We start from the raw sequence: 21,118 nt of genomic DNA, 5'->3' as shown, positions 1-21,118 counted from the left end.
TGGAGAAACCAAAGCACTGCTTAAGGCAGTCCTTCTTTGTTACAAGTTTGGCAACGGTATTAACTTTCAAACGAGTGCAAGCCCGAGTCATTAACTTGGAGCTGAGCTCCTTCCAAGGGTCAGAGTCTGGGAAAACCCCCCCAGCCTTCGTGGTGGTGATGAATCCCCGGGTACCTCACACCTACTTGAGTTTCCTGTCCCGGAATGCGGGAGTCCCGGGCACAATGGTTTTGATGAAGAAGGGTTGGTTTCCTTTGCTCTCTTCAAAGCCTCCCACGATGCTGAAGCCCCAGCTTTCCAGGTTTCCTTTAGTAAGGACAATATCTTGACAGAAGTGAAGGTAGCTGTGTCAAAAAAAGAGAAGTTATGAGGAAAATTGCCTGACCAGGAATGTATGTTTTTCCCCATAGAAAGCACAGCCTCATTTTCCTGTTTTTTAGGATTCGAGACACTACTTTGCAAGGCGTGTCAGGGGGTTAATTCAAATGGGATGATGCCAGTCCTTTAGAAATCTTTTCTGAGTATTGCTTTAAGAATTAAGAGGAAATCACCTCCTAAAATCACCACCTAAAGGGGTTTGGAAAACCCCACCTAAAGGTGGAAATCACCACCTAAAGGGGCTTGGGACCCGCAAAACTCCGAATAACTTCATGAATTCTGCTAATGAACACCCACAGCACCAGTGACAAACCCAAATTAACAGTGAGCAGCAGCTACAGCCATGCAATTAATGAGAGTAGAGGGTTTTTATCCCCTCTGTGCACTGCACTGGTACAAGGAAGGCTTTCGGCATCACTGGCAGCAAATGTCAGGTGCAGCAGCTGCCAGATCAGAGCAGGGAAGGGCTTTCCTGCAGGATCCAGGATGTCCAGTTCTGATATTGGGCTCCTTGGTGAGAGCTCCCTGGTTCTGGATGCCGGCCACTGAGGTTTGTGTCCTCAGGGAGCCTGGGGACTGTGACTGAAGTGCCAGCAGCACTGCCCGAGCTGGTGGCACAGAGCCCCGTGACACGGGAGGTGTGACACGCGAGGTGTGGCAGGAACTCTCGTGTGCCCTAGCTCCCAGTCGGGCTCCAGCTCATGTTATATCCTGGCACCGCGGAGCTGTGAAACTGCTGCTCATCATCACCCCGCTGAGCTATTCCAGCAGCTAAACTTTTCCTAATGAACGTTTTTGCCTCAAGGGCTTTGCTTGAGCAGTTTGCCGAGGAGTTTCAGATTTCAAAAGACTTCCCAGTTAACTTCTCACCAGGAGAAAGATCCAATTATCTACTTTCAAATTTACTGTAATTTACTTTTGCAGGAGTTTTTCACACATAAACACCAGGAGACCCAGCTCAGCTTACTGACTACTCCATGGTTTCCTTCCACCGGTACCACACAAGTGCAAAAACACAGCTCTGAGCCATAGCTGTGGCAGCTTCTGCAAATGAACAGCCCCAGGAGCAACAGTGGCAAGGGCTACGTCAGCACAGAACATAAATAAAAACATCAGGCACGTTGTCCAGGAGCTGGAAAGGGCTGTTTACTAGGAATCCGTTTTCCATATTAAAAAGGGGTTCTAGGAAAAGAAACTTTAACTTACCACAATCAAAAATGACTGTGGGAAAAGAACTGGAGAGTTTAGGGAAGGTCGAGGTGCAGGCTTTATGGTGCCAAGCACGCTGCTGAGCTGGCAGTTCCTGGTCCCTGATGGAGCTACAGCGGGGCCGGGACTGGGAGCTCCACATGGTTCTTGTGGGAAGAGTCAGACTGGAGTCAGATAAACCCCAGGGAAGAGGGAGGCAGGAAAACTGCTTTTCCACCCCCAAGACTTCTCCACGAGCCACACAGTGCACTGTGTTTACAAGAAACAAAGGTTTTAGAAAAGATAATCAATCTAAACTTTTGTTTCTGGTACCTTTGGGATCCAGGGCGTGTTGGATTAGAACATGGGCCCAGTCCAAACCAGCTTTTGAGATGGTATTTTATACTATCAGTGGTGTGCATTTAACACAATGCTAGGAAGAAATCAAAAGTTTCTGTTTGACAGAAACAGAAATCACAGGTACAAAAATCAAGGCCTCAATGAAACACTGGGGGCTCAAGTGTTGCAAGGATCAAATTCACTTCCCTAGCCCTGAGCACTCACTTCAACTCACACCTTTCAGCATCGAGTCTAGGTTCAAACTAGAAAGAAATACATTCCTCTAAAAAGAAAGGGATATTTTTGCTGGAGCAGAGGAATAACTGAGGAAAAAAAAGCTGAACAAACCCAAAACTGGACATGCAATTAGCTTTGAGCTTTCACCTTGGAGGACATATCAACACAGTGAGGCCAGGGCAGCCAACAGGAGCAGATCCCAGTGGAACAGCTGGTGCTGGGTCCAGTTTGGGCACGTTTCTGGGGGTTTCCTGTGTCAGTGTGGTGCACACAGGGTCTGCCAGGGCCACAGTGCAATGGACATTCCCCTGCAGCACTGGGGGTTTGGTCCTGTGCAAAGGAAACCAGTTTGGGTGGGTCAGGAGCTCTCTGCAATGGGAACCACACCACAGCAGGTGATGGCACTCCCTGAGCCAGCCTGAAGTGCCAGAGGCACCCTGAACATGCCCAGGTGACAAACACGGGTTCTATGGGTGACCAGCCAGTGGCCACCAGGTCTCACTGGGAGCAGATGGGAAAAGGAGGGAGGAAACACAGGAATTGCAGCCCTTTTTAGTGCTGGAAACAGGAGGAAGATTCTGTCAGATCTCAAAGTGAAATGACCTTGCTGTGTGCCTCCTACCAACCCTCACAGCCAGAACTGCAGACACATTCCAAGGCCAGAATTCAGTTTGGAGTAAAAGGAATCTGGAATCATTTCTTGCTTCAGAAGTCAAAAGAAGGGGGAACATCAACACCAGCAGCAAAGGAATTTCCAGCAATGCATTAAATGAGGTGATGTCAGGACACTCCTGAAATGAAGGCAGGAGGTCCAGGAGCAGAGAAGACTCCAATCCCTGCAGCAGAGCATGGGGAAGCTGCAAATCACCCGACAGCCAGAAATGTTGGGAAAGGAAGAAAAGAAGCCCAGCCACGCTTTGCCTTGCTGTAGTTCACTGCAGCAGCAGCTCAGGGAACAAACACCAGGCAGCATCCGAGGGTTTGTGCCCTGGTTTGGCTCCCCAGGTGCAGCTCAGGGCCAGCTCACACCAGACCTGCCTGAAGCAGCCAGGCCAATGCCTGGGGGAGCAGAGGGAGATGGGAGGAGGTGCTGAGCACAGGCCAAGTACAGGAGATACAAAAGCTGCTTTTCCTTGGGTTGGTCTGTTGAGCATTTACAGGCTGCTAAGTAACACAACAGAGGCTTTGTGAATGGTTCTTCTTTAGGTGTCTCAATGAACAAGGCTGTAAATGATCCAAGCTTCCCACAGCAGGTTTGGCTTTATGTTCCACCTGCCGATGCTCCTGCAGTCAGCAGGGATGACAACTGACTCTGCTTTTCACAATGTTTTGATGTAACTGAAGGGAGGGAGCCAGAGGTTCACCTCTTCAGGAAGGAGAGGGAAAATCAAGCTTGCCTTGGACCTGTTAAAACCTGTGCTGTAAAGCTTGGCAGCAGGAAAACTCAACTGTGCAGAATCATTTCTGTTTCATGCTGAAGATGACACAGTTACAATAGGCAGGAAGAGTTAGACTGAAAGAATGTGTGCCCCTAAGTGAGATGATCAGGTTGGAAACTCCCAGACAGCCCAGGTGTCTCTTGGCTTGTGTTAGGGGATGTAGAAAGAGCCACAGAGAGATTTCAGTCAGTACTTTAGCAAGGACTGTATCTAACATTGACTTTTAAAAGGGCGTTTCAGGGCTTCTAAAGCATGGTTACTGTCCAACAAGAGTGTGGGAATGATGGGTCACTCCACAAAAACAGTGGAATTTCCTTATGTACTCATTATTCTATGATCTCATTGGCAGATGAGGCTTTTCACTGCCTTTCAGCTAAACAGGAATACCAGGAATGCTTTCAAGTACATCAACAAAGTAATTAATTTCTAGTGTTTGAGTGAAAGTCAACCCTGTAATTAACAGTCCCTGACAAACATACCTGGGCAATCCAAGCCATGTGATCCAGAGGGGAGACCAGCTGAATCCCTGCTCCCTGATGTCCAGGGATGGCTCTGGAGAGTTCAGGGAGAGGATTTCCAAGGCTTTCAGTGTAACTGAGTGGGAAGCTGCATTGGATTTCAGAGCTGAGACAGCTTCATAGTAGTTCAGATGAGTCAAATCGATGCCATTTATGCTCAAAAGCACATCCCCTGTTGGTGAAATAAAATGGGATTATTACAGACCTTTGGCTACGGAGCCCATTTCAGCCTCAAGGGGTCATGGGAACCCTGTTTCCAGCCTCTCTTAGTGTCCAAGTCCAGCTTCCACTGAAAATACCCCACAGTTCCTAAAGGATAAAGGGTCTGAGAGCCTCCCTTACCTCTCTTGATTCTGCCATCCCTGAAGAGGCATCCAATGGGCTGTACGCTTGTCACATAGATAGGGAGCTTGTTTTTGTTATCCCTTCCACCTCCAATTGTGATTCCCAAAGATTCCTTTGGCTCCTTTTTTATTGCAACTGTCTTCTCATGACTTACATATCCCTGAGGCAAATCCTACAAAGCAATGACAGCACAAAATGCAGCTTCATTAATGCATTTAACAGAAGAAGCCCAGCTCTGGAATACAACAACATTTGTCTCCTTCTTCCAGAGCATTCCAGCAACATTGCTGGAGGGCAAAGTCAGCTTCCCATGTCCTTGCTGTGGGTGGGAACACAGAGCAGCATTTCTAAGGTGAACCCTCAGTGCTGTCCTAATGATCCCAAATCCATTAGATGCAGGGAGATGCTCCCTCTGAGGAGGGGAATTTTGCACTGAGGAACAAGCTATGAGCTCATATCAAGGCTGCTCATGCCAAGCAATGAAGCTCTCCCTGATTGAATGTTTAGGTTGCAGTGAAGGCACACATTAGAGCACAGGCTGTACAACAGGGTGTAAATGCTACTCAGGGATTTAAATGCAGGAACAACTCTCTGGCCACACAGGACAGCAACTCCCTGAGCTCCAGGGACACTGAAGCACACCACTCTGAGCAGCTGCAGCAAGTTTGTCACTCAGCTGCAAGTTCTACACACAGATTATCTCTCTGGGTTCAGCACACTGGGGATTGTCCTCTTGCTCCTGCTGTTTGTTGTGTCCCACAAAGGGGTGGCAGACCCTCAGTGCAGTCACAGCAGCACCACGGGGCCACCTGGGGATTCTTCTCCTGGACCATAAAGGCCTCTGGCTCCACACCAGCTCAACTGGGTGTCACTGCAACACCCTCAGTGTGTGGGCCTTGATGGATGTCAAGAAGCAAATCCCAAAATATCTCATGGATGGCAAATTTCTTATTGCCCTTTCCAGACACTAAATGATTAAGCACCAGCCCTGTTATCAACACTGAAGAAATTTTGTCACCTTTTTCCCTTTCTTCAGTACCAAAAGCCACAAACCTGCCCAAGCAAAGTAGAACTGCTGATCAGCCTTCTGTGATAAAACACCATCACAGAACAACACAATGCATTTGCTAAACCAGGAATAAGCAGCACCTTGGCCTCATTTCCCAGCCCCACCTTCTGGTAGTTGGATTTTCGTCTGTAGTGGCTCTGCTCTGGTCGCCTCCGGTGGTGCACTGGGCTGCCCCCGTTGCTGCTGCTGCTGCTGCTGTTGGAGGTGCTGCCATCCTCCACGGGCTCCCCCAGCTGCACCCCAGACTGCCTCAGGATCACAAAGTTCACTCTGGATTCTGTGGTCTGCCCAAAGGAACAAGGAGTGGAAATTAAAAAGACAGAAAAATGGGTTAGAAATGAGGGACAGCCCTCATTGCCTTGGGAAGAGAGAAGGGCTGGCATCAGTTCCTACAGAGGTTCTCCAACAGGTCCCCGGTGTGATGCAAAGTCTTTTGTGATGAGCCAGAGAATATGACTGGAAAAAGAAAAAGGGAATTAGCAAACATGAGTCAGAAGGAACGGGAGTAGAGGCAGGCTTCACTCGTGCCTCCCTCCCCTACAAATGTCAAAGAAGAGAAGGTGCAAAGGGATGATTAATTCCTGCACTTCGGTACAACCAACCAAAATAGCATCTTGTGTTGTGCTACAGAGTGAACTGAGCTGGACCCCTGGCTGATCCACCCACAGTGACCACGACAAGCACTGGATGCTTTCACTGCATGGGAAGTTGTTAAATCTCTTTCCCTCCCAGCTCTGTTCATCTATTGTTCACCATCTCCCATCCACATTTTTTCCCCAGATACCTCTGGTTAAACACTTCACCAGCTGCTTGTGTGGCCTTGGCAGGGCTGCAGGGGAAGTGCTTCCATTGTTCCTGCTGCCCTCATTGAGTTTGTTCCTTCAGATCACCTGACAGAACCTTATTGTGAGGGACTCACTGGGGGCAGGCCCAAGCGCTCACTCGGGGCGTTTCCTGCCCTGCATGGCAGAAATGCAGTTGCTGCTCTCACTCCAGTTGCTTGCCACAGGACCCTGCTTCCCTGGTGCCAGAGTGAATTCCCTGGCCTTGGAAGAGGGACTCTTTAAGTCACATTTAAGCAAGGATTTCAATTAGCCCTCAGAGGAACAGATCATGTTTGGAAAACTGTCACAGTTTTACATAAATGTCACTTCCAAAGAGATCCAACCCCCAAACCTTATGAAGCCAGTTCTGAGACTTTGGTTGCTGGTTCCAGTGGGATCAAAAGAGTTTCTCACATGGGAGTTGTGTGTGCACATTGCAACAAGAATGCAGCAGCACTTGTGGGATGCAAACAAATTCTAAGAGGCCACAGAACGGAAGCACAACATGAAAAAGGACCTCAGTGCTGGAACTCTGCTCTTTCTCCCATGGCACTGCACTCCTCTGATAACTGAAGAGAACTGGCTCTCCCTCCTGCTGACCTCACATCCTTTCTGGGATATAAACAGAATGGGATGAGGTGCATTGTGTCAGGATCTGTAGATAAAAACACAAATTGGAGGCACTCGCCTGGGGAGATAAAGAATTTAAACTGATCTGTGTGATATCTGCTGCACATGCAGCAATCCTTAATCTTTTAACTAGAATTCCTTGCCCACTCCTTCCACCAAAATGTATGGCATGCTGCAACAGGAGCACATTCCACAGGGAAAGACCACCCCCCTTCTACCCATTCAGTATCTTGGAATGCTTTTAGCCTGAAGGTGCCCCACATCATTCTCCAGTCTCTCTTCACAAATACAGGTAAAATGGGGAGAAAGGGCCTCAAACCAATCCAAAGGCATCGGTTCTGTGCTGCCAGCCCATCCCATCTCCCAGCCAGCACCTTCAGTGTGACTGTTGGACACACAAGAGGTTGCTCTGATCCCTCCCTGTCTGCTGCATGAATCCACACAGTGCATCCCAACATTCCCTCTGCAAGGCTGAGAGGCTGCAAACACCACACAGGAGCTGCAATCTCCTCAGATGAACTCCTGTGCCATGAGCCACTGCTTCCCCTCAGATCTGTCAGGGCTGACTCACCACGGATTCCCACTCTTGGTGTTTATCTTCATTTGGAAGTGGTGCTTCCCACACGTCCAGAGGGGAGTCACTTTCCATGACAGAGATTTGGGGGAATGCAGCTTGCCCTGATGTGTTCTGTTAGCCCTGGCTCATAACAGGAGTCCTGCCACCAGCAACTCGCAGCCATTTCCACACAGCCTCTCCATGTCTGAACTCACCTGGATTATCTGGGCAGCAGCCTCAGGAGTTCCTTGCCTCAAATCCTGGCCATTTATTGAAAGGACTCTGTCATTCCGACTCAGCTTCCCATTCTTGGCTGCCAAGCCTCCCTCTAAGAGATCCAGAATAAAAATCCCTGCCTCGTCAGTCTTCCTGATCAGTTTGATTCCCAAGGGCTCGGATCGGTCTCTCTTCACCAAGGTGACATGGATCACTTCCCGGGTTGTGGAAGTGGAATCCTGCTGTGCAGTCTTGTTGGAAAAGCCCTTCTCCTGCAGGACCATGAGGTGGAGAACAGGGCCTGGGTGGCGCAGGAAGGAGACAGCCTGGCAGTGAGTCACACTGCTGATGTTGACGCCATTCACCTACAAAGACAAACAAAGCACTCACTAATCAGAGCCCACATTAATTAGGCACTGTCCACAGTGTGGGGCATGGCCAGGCTGGAGCAGGATGGAAAACTCCCTGTGCAATCTCTGATGCACATTAGGGAGCAAAGTTTTCTAAAAAAGAATGAAGAAAGCTGATGGAATTAGACTGTAGTTGGTGAGTAACTGAGGACAGGGACAAGACAGGACAACCCACACAGCTAACAAACCTAAAAATGTTCAGACATTCCTTCCATGCCATGTAAATGCAGATCTGATTTTCCTTAATTTCCAGCAGTCAGCACAGGCTTGGAGAAGACCCCAAATGACCCAAATCTCCACTTTTGAGTGGGCCATAGTTTACAAGCTTCTGGAATCATCCATCTAATTATGCTTTTACCAGGGAGACTGAGAAGACAACATTTTGCTTTGCCTGTTGCCACATTAGATTCTGTGCAGTCTTTTAGGATGTTAATAGGGCTCCTAAGTGTGGGACCTGTCCTATTTGCTGAGACTGAGACATGGACAATCCAAATAGGAGTCACTCCATTGGTCTGCCTGAGAAACCAACTTGGAGATCTCATCAGCCACTTGTGTGGGGGCTCCCAGTCCTTCCTGATGCCCAATCCCATGGGACAATAAGGATTTATGGCTTGGCAGATGATTGGGCAGCTGTGGCTGGAGGTGCTAACAGTTGTCACCATGTGTACAAGGTGTCACCTCAGTCACCCAGGGCCACACAGCCCTGCCAGTGCGGGCAGTGCCCTGGCTGTGGGTCAGGCGGGGGCTGGAGCTCTGCATTTACTCACTTTTTGGAGCTGATACTCACTGCCAGTCAGCAGCTCTCACCCTGGACCTGCCCATGGAGAATATGCAGCTTAAGCAACACAGTGGAGCAAGCAATTATGAGACTTCCTAACTAGAGCAGAGAAATGGGGCTGCTGTGTGAAATTTATCAGGTGGGAATCTTTTACTTTATCCAAAACGGCCTACATTTCAAAAAGCTGTCAAATATGCAAGAGAAATATGAGTCTGACTGGAAGGAATGCCAAAAGCGTTCCTGAGCCCCAGCAGACACCCTATGCTGCTGACACTGAGATCTGATCAGTGCTCTAAAACCCTCAGCTGCAGAGATTTCCCAGTTTTTCCAGGCACTCTCCTGCCCCAGTCAAGGGAAGCAATGGGGCTCCCAGGGGGGTTTCCCTACCTCAAGGATGTGGTCTCCAGGAGCAATTCTTCCATCAGCAGCAATCACAGAGTCCCGCAGCACTTCCTGAACAACGATGTTCCCCAGGGGGGTGTCCTTACCCCCAACTATCCTCATCCCCAGCTCTTCCTCCGGATCTTCCCGGTGGATTTCGATGGTGGTAGTTTCAGCCACAAGACTGGTTCTCTGAGGAAGGTCTGGTTGTGAAAATTGAAGAGAAAAAACAATACATTAACAGAATTTTCCTTTTTACAGCACCCCAAGATTCAAACCCCTGGCAGGTTGTGTTCACTGGAGCATGTGGAGGGAAAGCAGCTATCAGGATACCTAAGGTCACATAAAAAGCTTTAGACCCCTCTGTTTGTTTAGAGTTTCTCCAGAATTTTCCCCATTTTCTCCTAGCTTTTGGTGAACTCAAACTCTTTATTGTTGTTGCTTGGGATTTATTAAAAGGCATTCAGTATGGTTTGGCTATATTTAGAGATTTATTTTTCTCCTGTGATAGCTGGCCTGCTAGAAGCATGCACGTAACAAATTCCAGTTTCCATGATGCCCATGAGGGAAAGGGACTACCCAGCTGTAATTACTGCTCTGCAACTTCCTTCCTCTAATTTCCTTTGCTCCCCTTTTCCCATCCCCTCTGTAAAACAGGAGGAATGTTTGGCTGTTTCACAGCATAGTGGAGATTAAGCAAGGCTGCACTTTGAAGATGAAAGTTGTTGTTAGCAAGTGGGCTGGTATCTCCCAGCACAGGGACACTCAGGCAGGCCCAGCACTGCTGGCAGGGTGAAGGGCAGGTGTCACACCAGGGATGCAAAACCTGCTCCAGGTGTGCTTTGGGAAAAAGCCAACAGGGAACTGAACTGACCTGTGAGTTACCTCTGTCCCAGGCACAGGGGCTGGAAGTTGAGCCTAACTTTGAGACAAGGCACTGAGCTTTCCACACTGCTGCCTCCTACCAAGCTGAAACAAGCGCTGCTACACTGAAGTGGAGATGGTGATTTGATCTGCAAGGCTTCCAGAGCTGCCTGTTAATCAAAACCTAACTTATGCTAGAAAAACACCAGGAGGGAGGTACTGACCACTCCAGGAAACTGACTGTATATTTAACTTTCCTAACAAGATTAACAAGAACCTGAAACACTTCCTAGTTACTAATTATCTGGCTTCTGCAAGGGCTTTAAGTGCTCCACGTTCACATTGACAGGGACTGCCTTTGTTTCTCCACAGAATACTGCAAATACTCACTGCAATCTCGCAGAGTTCCTCCAAATGGTTTTGTACAGTTTTGTGCCTGTGAGCAGACTCTGCCACCCCTGATGCACATGAATGCATCTCCCTTCTGCTGAAGGAAGGGATGCCTCTGATGACTACTAATGGCTGAGTAGTATTAAGGATGTCTGACAGTGCTGCGGGCACTTAAAAATTGAATTTTCTGAGATAATTGCGTCATTTGTATATCATGAAAGGTAAATACATAGTTCCACTTCTGTACCAAACTCTCACCTTCTTCAGTCTCCTCAAAAGCTGGATTAACCAGTCCAGGCTCTGCAGTCCCCAGTGACACCACAGCAGCTCCAGAGCTTTCTGCCACAAGTGAGGAGCCTCCACTTGGGAGCTCTGGATCCTTGGGCGTGTTTGCCTCCCCCTTGGCAGGAGGCTCTTCCTTCCCTTTCGAAATGGGATTCCTTTTCCGCTGGAGCTCAGATTTGTATTTCTTAAACCCAGGACACCTGGAGAGAGATTGGCAGGGACTGTCAGTGACTGTCTCTGCCTAGGCAGGTGACCCAGCACATGAAAGCTCTGACAAACCTGTGGGAAGAAGCTGGTTCCAGATCTCACCAGCGCAGTGTTGGTTTCTCAGATGATTCTCATCTGACCTTCAGTTTCTACTTATACAAGTATCAGCTTAAGTGCAGGCCTGTTATTTCACCACTTTTGAAACTATTAAGCAAATTATTTGAAAAATAAGAACATAATAGAAACAGGAGTCTCCTTTGCTAAATATTTACCTGGCAAACAATCCATAAAGAAAACAATCCTTCTTAAATAGAAGCAAATACTGAGCTCTGACGTTGTAGAGATCACTATTAACTGTACCTTGATACAAAGAAAGTGGCTCAAGTTTCAAGCTCAGCCTTGAATTAGGCTTTGTTTTAATACACCAGCTACACACAAGAGCAGCAAGGGAGGATTGGGCATTTTGTTGTGGAATGAGACCTGACCCTGGACCTGGTGCTCTCCCAGTCCATGCAGGTGATGGCTCTACCTGAATGGGAGCAATTGAATTCCTAATCCCACTGCCTGCTCCCCACAGATGTCCCAGAACTGGGATGTAATTGTACACACAAAATGTGCCCTGGATGCAGATACATCACCTGTCTCAGCACTAATGGGTGAGGAAGAACAGCTCTTTTATCACGAGTATTTATAAAAAAGGTGACAGGTGAGGAGGTGATAAATGCAAAAACATCATTTTCAGAGACATGAGTAGTATTGGCTGTTTACCAGAGTCACTTTTCAAATTAATCTGAACAATTTACACTGTGGCTAAAGAAGTCTTATCCCAGTATTACTTCCTCTGGTTTATTCCTACTCATTTATTCTCCAAGCAGTGAAATAACTCTGAACTTAATGACAGAAGCTGAATGATCCACTCGTGCACATGTCCCTCTCAAGATATCAAAACACAAATTTGATTTGCAAAAGGCAGGGAAATCCTCCAAGAAAATAAGTTACTATGTGCTTCTTATTTCCTTAAATCTTCTCCTGTCAAGTAATCTCACTTAAAACAAGAAAATACCCAAATCCCAGTGCAATTTCCTTATCTGTTTTTTTTCCTACCTATTTTTCAGTCCGACTGTGCCCACAGCCCAGGTGAAATAGCCTCGAATCTTAGAATAGTCTGTCCCCAAGAAAGATACAAACAACTGTGGAATATAGACGACAATGATACAGTTTCCAGGCAGGTCTCTAATGTAAATATCTGAGGTGCCTCCCTGCCTCCCCGATGTGTAACTCCTGTGCCAGAGGGATTACAGAGTGACAGGAGTTTACTGATAGCAGGGCAGATTTGCAGAGAAGAGGAAGGCCCAGCCCTGGCGTGAGCCATGGCCCCAGCCTCAGCAGCCAGGACAAAGGGCTGCCTCAAGGAAAAGGAGATTATAAACTTTCACTGAAGGGAAAGGGGCACCCAAGCACCTTCCATCCCTTCCCCTGGCTTTAACAAGAGCTCTCAGCTCTTGGGGACTGAAGACAATGAAAATCACAAGGGTACATCCTTGGTTGGAGCTGCAAAGGTATCCTACGTGTACCTGTTCCCTGATTGGCTTATTTTTAAAATATGTCATTGCCACAACAAACTACAACGCAGCTGAATGAAACAAGCCTGTGGCATTTCTCATTGCTGAAAAATACACCCTGCCAAGGAAGGTCTGTTCCACCTGCGGCAGGGCTTGAACTTAGCTCCCCTCCCTGCAAATCATTAACCAGGTAGGAACAAGGGTTCTCCACGCACCACAGCAAGAGCTCTGTCACCTGCACTCCTTTTAAAGTGACAATATCCTGCCTGCCAACAGCTCAACCAGCAGTGAAGCAACAAAAGGTCTCCCTTCCTCTACACAAGAGGAACAGAAAAAAACAAATGTAATTTTCATTTGCTTCTCTTTCTCAGCAAAAGAATGAGAGAAGATAATGGAATTATAAGTAGGTGTTTCAGCAAGTGCATAATGTGCAGCTTGGAGGGACTTGCACTATTTGAATCAAAGACTTATGTATTGCACATCTTAATTGGACCAATTAAACTGGCAGCACTGCACAATCCCTTGCTTTCAGAGCCTTGACTTTGTGCCTTCCTTCTCTGCACAAGGGAAACAAGAATAAGCTTGTTTGTAACAACTCCAGAGCTGGTGGCGCAGTTCAGGACCCACAAATGTCTGGGTGTTTGACAGGTTTAGCATCTGCAGACAGGCTGAAGGCGAGCAGCTCAGAGCACACACACAATTACACTGTCCTCACCCACCCACCTCTGCAGCCTCACCCTGGCATCTTTGGTGTCCCACCTTGCCCCAGTTTAGGAAGCTGCTCTGAGAACAGGATAGTTCTGATAAGCAGCACAACAGCCCTGGCAATAACAGGATGGAAAGGGGAAAGCACCTGTTCTGCAGGTGAGCTTCCAGCTCACAGCGCTGCATGGTCTGCTGGCACTCAGCCTTGAAAGGACACAGCACAATCAGCTTATCCAGCAGGTTCCTCACCAGCAGGCTGGACTTGTGGCACTGCTGGAAGGAGAGTTTCTTGCGATCCATGGGACAGAAGTTATACTCCTGCATGAAGTTCTCAAGGCACTTGAAACAGTACGTGTGCCCACAGGGCGTGTCCATGGGCTGCAGCAGGGGCTGCAGGCAGATGTGGCAGATGAGCTCATCGTCCACCTCGTCCTGGAAGTTGTACAGGTGATTGTCCAGCAAGGGGTGGGCCTGGCCACACTCACAGCACAGCTCAGGGACTTGGGACACATTTTCCTCAGTGACGGGGTCAGCCATGGCAGGAGAGGAAGGACCAGGGAGGAGATTGTCACGCAGCAGCTCTGCCACAGACCTTTGGGGAAAGGGAGAGAGAGAGAGATTTCCAGCCTGCTTTAAATGCAGCCAATTAAAAATTAAACTGTATTCCTGCCTTGAGTTTCCTCCCCCAGAATCTGCACCCCCACCTGACCCCCCTCAGGGCCCTTCCTTCCAGAACCACCCTGTGAATGAACAGCCCAGGGACCAGAGGATGCAAGGACTTCATTCAGCACAAGGTTTAAGCACGTGGATAAATTGAGGCTTTAACTTTACACACACATACACACACCAGAGACAGACTATATAAACCCTGCCCAACACAGGGACTAGAAAAGCTGAGACAAAACCTGCATGTTCTTGAGGGAGAACAACCCAGAGAGGGAAGGGAAGGAAGGATACACAAGACAGTGTGATTTTCAAACTTCCTCTGGCTTTCCAGATTATACCAAATCTTTTAAAGACATGTGTGGTGAAAAGCCATTTGGGCACTTCTGGTTGTTAGGATTTTTGTTTTGTATTTGGGGGGGGTGGGGAGGATGAGGCAAAAGAAGAGGAATAAATTTCAAAAGAAACTTAAATCTAAACCACATTTCCTTCCTTTCAAACCCACTCCCTTCAAAAAAATTTGTTTTAACAAACAATGCATTGTTCCCCACTCATCCATGCCTAAGTTCCCCCATGGAAACAAATTTCCTATAAAAAGACTAAAGCTTCCTAAGTGGAAAAAATGTAAAGAATAGCCCACATCATTTGTTGCAAGGTTAGAGAGAGGATTGAGCCTCAACTCCTTTCAGCCAGGGAGAGCAGGATAAGGGACAAACTGAGTCCTTGTAGCTGCTGCTCTGATTTTAACAGAAATGTCTTCAGTCATATCCATTTTGAATCTTGCCTGTTGTAAATAAATACAAAATTCACTTGAGTTTCCTAGCAGATTACAGGCACAGGGATGACTGCAGGGAGGATTTTTTTAACCTAGCAGTTATTTTAATGAAGTAGGAAATGTGGTATTAAAGGAAGCAAACTTCATTACACGGTGGGGGGTGTTGTGGTGATGTTTTGAGGAGTTTGGGATTGGTGGGGTTTTTTAAAGTAAAGAATCCCAGACTCTGAAAACAAAAAAACTTGCAAAACTGTGATGAAATGGAAAATTTCTGAAAGATGATGTGGAAAATAACTGAAAACAATGACTTTATCTGGAACAGGTAAGCAAGAGGGAACACTGGTCTGCACCAGTGCCTGGAGGACACAGCTGGCACGCAGCAGAACTCAGGAGGAGGGGAGACAAGAACAATAAGATAGCAGGAACGGCAAGAAAAAATTAGTCATGGGTTTCTAATAAAAGTCATACATCACTCCAATTAATTGTCAAGGTAAGTCAGCTCTTTAATTAAATGAAGAACGTATCACCAACAGCATCAGCCATTTCACAGGCGAATTCTTCCCCAGCCATAGGAACTTGTTCACTTCAAAAGATTAAAACATTGCTGTCATGGCTCCAGGTGGGTACAACAGCAGTTATTTGCTCCTCTCTCCCCTGCTGCAGTGCCAAGAAAGCATCTTCCCTTGAGGGAAGCACTCAGGCTGGGTGAACATCCCTGACTCTTCTGTTTGCATTCCCTCCTTAACTCCTGCATGGTGGACTCAGCGCTCCCAAAACAAAGCACAGCTCTCAGACAGCACCCATGGAAATGAAAGCTAATGTGTCCATGGCCCCCTCTCTCAGAAATCTGCCTGCTGTTTGGTGCTTGCCTCTACCTGAAACAGGCAGCCCTTCTTGCCTTTGTGGCCTTTTTGCCAGCCTTCAGCTGATCTTGAACGATCCTACAGGTGCAAAAGGAACATTTCAACATCAGACCATCACTTACCATCTCCTCAATTCTAATCAATCAGCTCAGCACCACCAGTTAATGAAACAAGGAGCTTCCAAGGCAAACACTACCGATCAGAAATACTTGTGCTTCAGGTTGGACTATTTGCATAAAACTTTGGCAGGTGATGAAACAAATCCACTTTCTTAGCAAAAACAAACCTCACAGTAATTTTGCCGATAAACTACTTTTATTGGGGGGTTTTTCAGATTATTTATCAAATTCATTCTCTGCTCTGTGTTTAAATGTTACACAAGATGAATCCCATTGATGAGTAATTTCTGAGTAATAACTTGTGGAAGATAAAAGTGTCACCAAAATTTTGCTGCTCCAAGCTGATCTGCTGTCTCACCTCCAGATCTTGACAACAAGGGGTGAAGATTTCATTTAATGCCCAGGTGAATTTTACTTTTACACCACTGTCCCTTCAATAAGGAGGACACTCCTGCAGACACCAGGGAAGCCAAGGCTGACACCTCTGTGTTGAAACCCAGCCCAGAGCCTTGGGCAAGGCAGGGCTGAGTGAGCAGCACAGGGAGGGCAGCAGGCTCAAACAAGCCTCCCTTGCTCAGGGACTCAGGCACAAAGCAGAGCTTCTGCTAAAATCTCATCCAGCACAGATGTTGCTGCAGCACAACAAGGCACAGCTAAAATGTGTAGAAAATCAGTTTCATCACAACAGGCCTGGCTCCCCTCAGCTTCAATGAGCCACTCTCAAAAGTCAGTCCAGCGAGCCCACAGGATTCCAGCTTTGGAGGGGAGTTTGATACAAATTCAATCCTTTGCAATCTAATCTCATCTCCTCGTTCTGACCTCCAAAGGCCAGACCAACCCAACCAACCCCTCCATCCTTGTGCTGCTCTTTTTGTTCCATCATTCCCTACTTCTCAGCTTCCTTCCAGCAAAGGGTGGCTCCTTTCCTGCTGCTGCCTTTCTCCAAAGTACTGGAATCTCTCCGTGGCTTTTCACTCACATAAGGAGGGAATAACAACATCAGGATCCAGTTTGGTCCCCAGTTACTACACCTGACTGCATGGAATTGTTAAAGCCTGACACGTACACGTGCTGCTCTAAAAGGGTAATACAAGAAATGCCTCTGGAGTCAGAATTATTTGGAGAGTAACATACCCCACCCCTATGCATAACAAAGAATTGAAGGAAATAGACCAGAAGAAATCTCTTTATATTTCCTAATTTCCTATCCCATAAGGATTTCTTTGGGATCACTTTATCTTTACTGTATAAAAAAAAATCAGAATATCAGTGTTGGCTTTTTTTTTTTTTTTTTAAGGTATGATTCCTGGTACTGTAACACTGACTCAAAGACTAGATTTGTTTTTTTTAAGATGACTTATCAGGTAGTCTAATCTGTATTCCTGCCAAAGCAAGACTATTCCTGACAATATTAGCACATTGCCTATTCTTGTTTTAGCTCTGCCAGAGCCCAGAGCTTCAGATCTGCCCCCCTGCACATCTACAACACTGTTAATAGCTCATGGACGGGTCTGCCAAGAACCACACCAGCACTGAAAACCTCGGCACCATTCCTGGTGGGCAAACTGCTCATTCCCTGCTCAGCAGCCCAGACTTGGAAATAGAACTGATGACTCACTTCTACAGCTTGGGGAAAAAAAAAAAAAAAGCCTATTCAAAAAAGCATGATTATCTAAGAAATCTTCCCAGCCCCGTGCCTCCACTTGTGCTGTGACTGAGCAGGAGCTGTGCCTGTGGTACCTGGCTACACAAGAGCAGCATTCCAGCTTCCCAGCTTATCACCAGCATTCCCAAACATGGCTCTGGCTCCTGCTTTTAAGGCATTTCACTGTGCCACTGTTAGTGTGGAGCACAAGTTAAAGTTCAGTTCAAGCCAAGACTGTCTGCTCACATAACTCCAGCATTTGGTACAAGTAAATTTTGGCCATAATGTATCTACATGAATTTCATTTCTTTGAGGGGTAACATTGCTGCTATTCCCATTTAAAAACTGAAAAATTACATCACCAGAGGCTAAAACAGACCCACAGAGGCAGCAGTTCCTGGGAATTTAACACTTTGTTATGGCTCTGAAGAGGATCTCCAGGGACCTACCTAAGGCCACACAGGAAACTCCTGGGGAAAAAGAACAACCCAAACAAAAAAGAATAAAATCAAGCCTGTTTCTATTAACTAAGTGATTTCTAAAACCACAAATATGGTGAGTAAGCAGATCACATTCCATATTGCAAAACACAGAACCACGCAGCCAGTCTGCAGCAAGGACACAAAACAGAAGTGTAAAATTCTTTCTGGAGGATATGGGTGACTAGAGAATGTCTCAAATAGCTGAAGTTCAGAAATAATTTTTTTAAAAAATACTTAAATAATTGGTTCTCAATATTAAAAAGAGAGCTGTATCGTGGGAAATATTTTAGAAATGCCATGGCTTATACTTTGGGGCAGCTGTAGGCTAGCACTGACATGGTGATAAAGAAATATTGGCTGAAAACCCAAATAAAAGCTGGTTTGGGGACTGCGGGACACATGCCCCATGTCTCCTGCTATGTAATGCTTCACTGCAATAATTATGTCAGTTATTATATTTATAACAACATTTCCCTGGGAGACTGGAATTGCAACATTCCAACTAAAGGCTAAACAATTAATTAATTTTTTGGGGGGGGACAAAACAAGTCAGCACAATCTGGGTGAAGATGGCTGAGGGCACACACCAGCAGGGCACTGACCAAACCTAAAAGCAAATTCCAGATGGATTCTGATGAAGCAAACCCAATCCTCTAGAAATAAAAGGGGCAGAGCTTTTTCTCAACTTTCTTCAAACAGTTTTCACTCAGTTAAGAAGTTTTGTGTTTCACAGAATGGCATTTTTTTCCATTCCAAAGACAGAAAAGTGCATTGAAAATGTGTTCTGTAACAGGGGGCTTTTGCTGAATTTCATCAGTGCTGTTAAGAAGGGTTCATGAAATGATACAGGTTTTATAGGACAGGCACTCCAGTCCTGACTGAACACTTCCAGTGTGTTACCACAGCATTTCACAACCATCACTGAGCTGCCCTTAGTAAAAATGTTGAAATAGCAGAGGATTTTTATAAACAATATTGAAGGAGGTCAATTTTACCAAAAAACACAACACCAAATCCATGCATGGTTTCAGGCGTTGATACAATTTCCTACTATATTATTTTCTGATATGGCTGAAGATCAGCCACTGAATGTAAAAATCATCTGGAAATGCTGCATTTATACAGCTAAATAAGAAACAGATCTTTCAGTGATTGAGCTTGCCTTGATGCCACAGGATTTCTAATGAGCCACCTCCAAGAATAACTGCTCAGCACTTGTGTGAACATTTTGACTCAAAAACTCTAAATCAAAGCTGCTTTACCATAATCAATATCAAGAAAAATAGAAATTTAAATTTCCATTGTCCCTATCATTTTTATACCCATTCTCTAATCATACATGTGAAAATAAGTAATATTTAAACTCCCTGGTATTTCTGTGCTCGTTATTTTATCTGCCTGCATTTCTGGGCAAGTATCTGTTTTCTCCACCAGAAAACAGAAAGCCAATTGTATTTCCATTAATTATAATCAGAACCATTATCCTGTTAGATCAGGATAACAACCTATCCCAGGAAATCCTATCCTGAGAGATGAGCTGAAAGACTTGAGAGAGCAGGACAATCGCAAGGAGTTTTCTGCTGAGCAACTTCTGCAGGATCAGCTCTGCAGCATTGATGGATTTCCATTTTTAATATAACTCACTTCCAGACATTTTTAAAAATTCTACATTTTATAAAAATCATCCAGACTTTTATAAAAAACCTGTCTGGTTAATATATCTGAAAGTTGAACACAAGGAAAGATTTGTAATACTCAGTTTAAAAACCTTGCTAGCAATCAACAGTTTAAATGGTGAGCATTTTTAATTTGAGGAGAATGAAAACATACGAAGTTGGTGCTTACAATTTATTTCTCTCACTACCATATGCTGAGAACATCAGCTTCTCTCTCAGTGACTGATTGCACAGAACAGTAACGGTCTCACAGGACCCAGAGTGTTAAAGTAGCAGGGCTAAACAATTGTAATCTCAAAAATTAATCCCAGTTCTTTCTGCAGAGCTGGAGGTTCTGGTGTTATCATTCTGTGAATATTATCTGGGTAGCAAGAGCTAATAAATTTCCTTTCTGCTCCCTTCTTTAGGAATTAAGCTTTCCACCTACACTCTTCTTCCAAAGGGGATCCAACAGTGACTATTTTAACACAGTTCTCAGAAAAATTGGATACATTAAATGCCATCAAATTGAAGACAAGTGCTGCAGAAAAAGCTGGTTTATTGATGTATTTCTTCCTGCTTTCTCACCCTTGCAAGATGCTTCCACTATATCCACCCTCCTTTCTACAACATATTTCACACAAACATGCATGTTGCTCATTTTGTGCTCGCAGGAATTCTTCAGTCACTTAAATCAATTTGCTTCTTTACAGAATTTGACTCAAATATTCCTATGGAAATTTTACCACCACAGGGGTGGATTGCCTTTTTTTTTTTTTTTTTCCCTATTGTATCTATAATCTTCTCTCTCCAGGAAATTAAATACTCCCACCTCCACCCTCACCTACATTTTCAATTTGGCAGCTATCTGCAACTCTATCCCTAAAAATCAGTTTGATGTTTGTGGAAGAAGCTTTCTACAAAGAAAGAAGAAACCCAGTGCTATTATTTAAGGATTTAATCAGTAATTAATAACCAAAGCTTCTCCTGCAGCTCAAACAAGAGATCCAAAACCAAACAAAGAGGGATTAGGAGATGTGATGTTAAGATTTGGGTTCATCTGAATATCTGGGAGTACACTCACTTTCCGAAGAGCTGTGTTTGCTTCTGGGAACACGAGGTAAAAATGGAGTAGCTAATGGCTACAAATGAGTATCAAATGCTGTTAGCTCATCACTGTCTGTGTGTCTACCTCCAAATTCCCTCTTTACAGAGAGAGATTAAATCAAACCTGCACATCACTGTCCATCTGTGATCTCTATTTGTCATACAGGTCAGAAACAGGCAATGCTTCCTCAGCACAGCACTTCCAAAGGACACAGGGGACGAAGCAGACTGTGCACTGTATTTTATTTAACTGGATGTTTTTAAAGTCCCCGTTTGAATAATCTCACCAGGGTGGTCACATCAGAGATATTTAAATGTAATGTGAGAAGGGAGGAGGCGGGAAGAGAGAGACTCTTGCTTTTGGGAGACAAAAGGTATTTCTGTAGCTCTAAGCCTTGCTGTCTTGTGAGAAACTCCTACAGAGCTTTAATCTTTATCACATTCTATCAAAGTGCTACTTTAAAATTAATTTCAGTTAAAAGAAATTA

General features: G+C 45.7%; 1 protein-coding gene across 3 annotated transcripts in view; it reads right to left on the bottom strand.

Moving 5' to 3' along the window:
- LOC128814544 (ligand of Numb protein X 2-like) overlaps positions 1 to 21,118 on the bottom strand; it is a 28,987-nt gene that overhangs the window by 2,811 nt on the left and 5,058 nt on the right. For 2 of the 3 annotated variants that reach the window (XM_053990474.1, XM_053990475.1), the window contains exons 2-9: positions 13,470 to 13,913; positions 10,821 to 11,047; positions 9,315 to 9,511; positions 7,739 to 8,104; positions 5,618 to 5,797; positions 4,442 to 4,616; positions 4,061 to 4,271; positions 186 to 344 (exon numbers count right to left, since the gene is read on the bottom strand). In XM_053990474.1, the coding sequence (XP_053846449.1) occupies positions 186 to 344; positions 4,061 to 4,271; positions 4,442 to 4,616; positions 5,618 to 5,797; positions 7,739 to 8,104; positions 9,315 to 9,511; positions 10,821 to 11,047; positions 13,470 to 13,858 (1,904 nt within the window). In that variant the 5' untranslated portion in view covers positions 13,859 to 13,913. Of the gene's footprint in view, positions 1 to 185; positions 345 to 4,060; positions 4,272 to 4,441; positions 4,617 to 5,617; positions 5,798 to 7,738; positions 8,105 to 9,314; positions 9,512 to 10,820; positions 11,048 to 13,469; positions 13,914 to 21,118 lie in introns of those variants that run through there. The other variant, XM_053990476.1, reaches the window with a different exon arrangement.

This window comes from Vidua macroura, chromosome 14, assembly GCF_024509145.1.
Source record: "Vidua macroura isolate BioBank_ID:100142 chromosome 14, ASM2450914v1, whole genome shotgun sequence".
Taxonomy (NCBI): Eukaryota; Metazoa; Chordata; class Aves; order Passeriformes; family Viduidae; genus Vidua; species Vidua macroura.
This window is presented reverse-complemented; position numbering and strand designations above follow the sequence as displayed.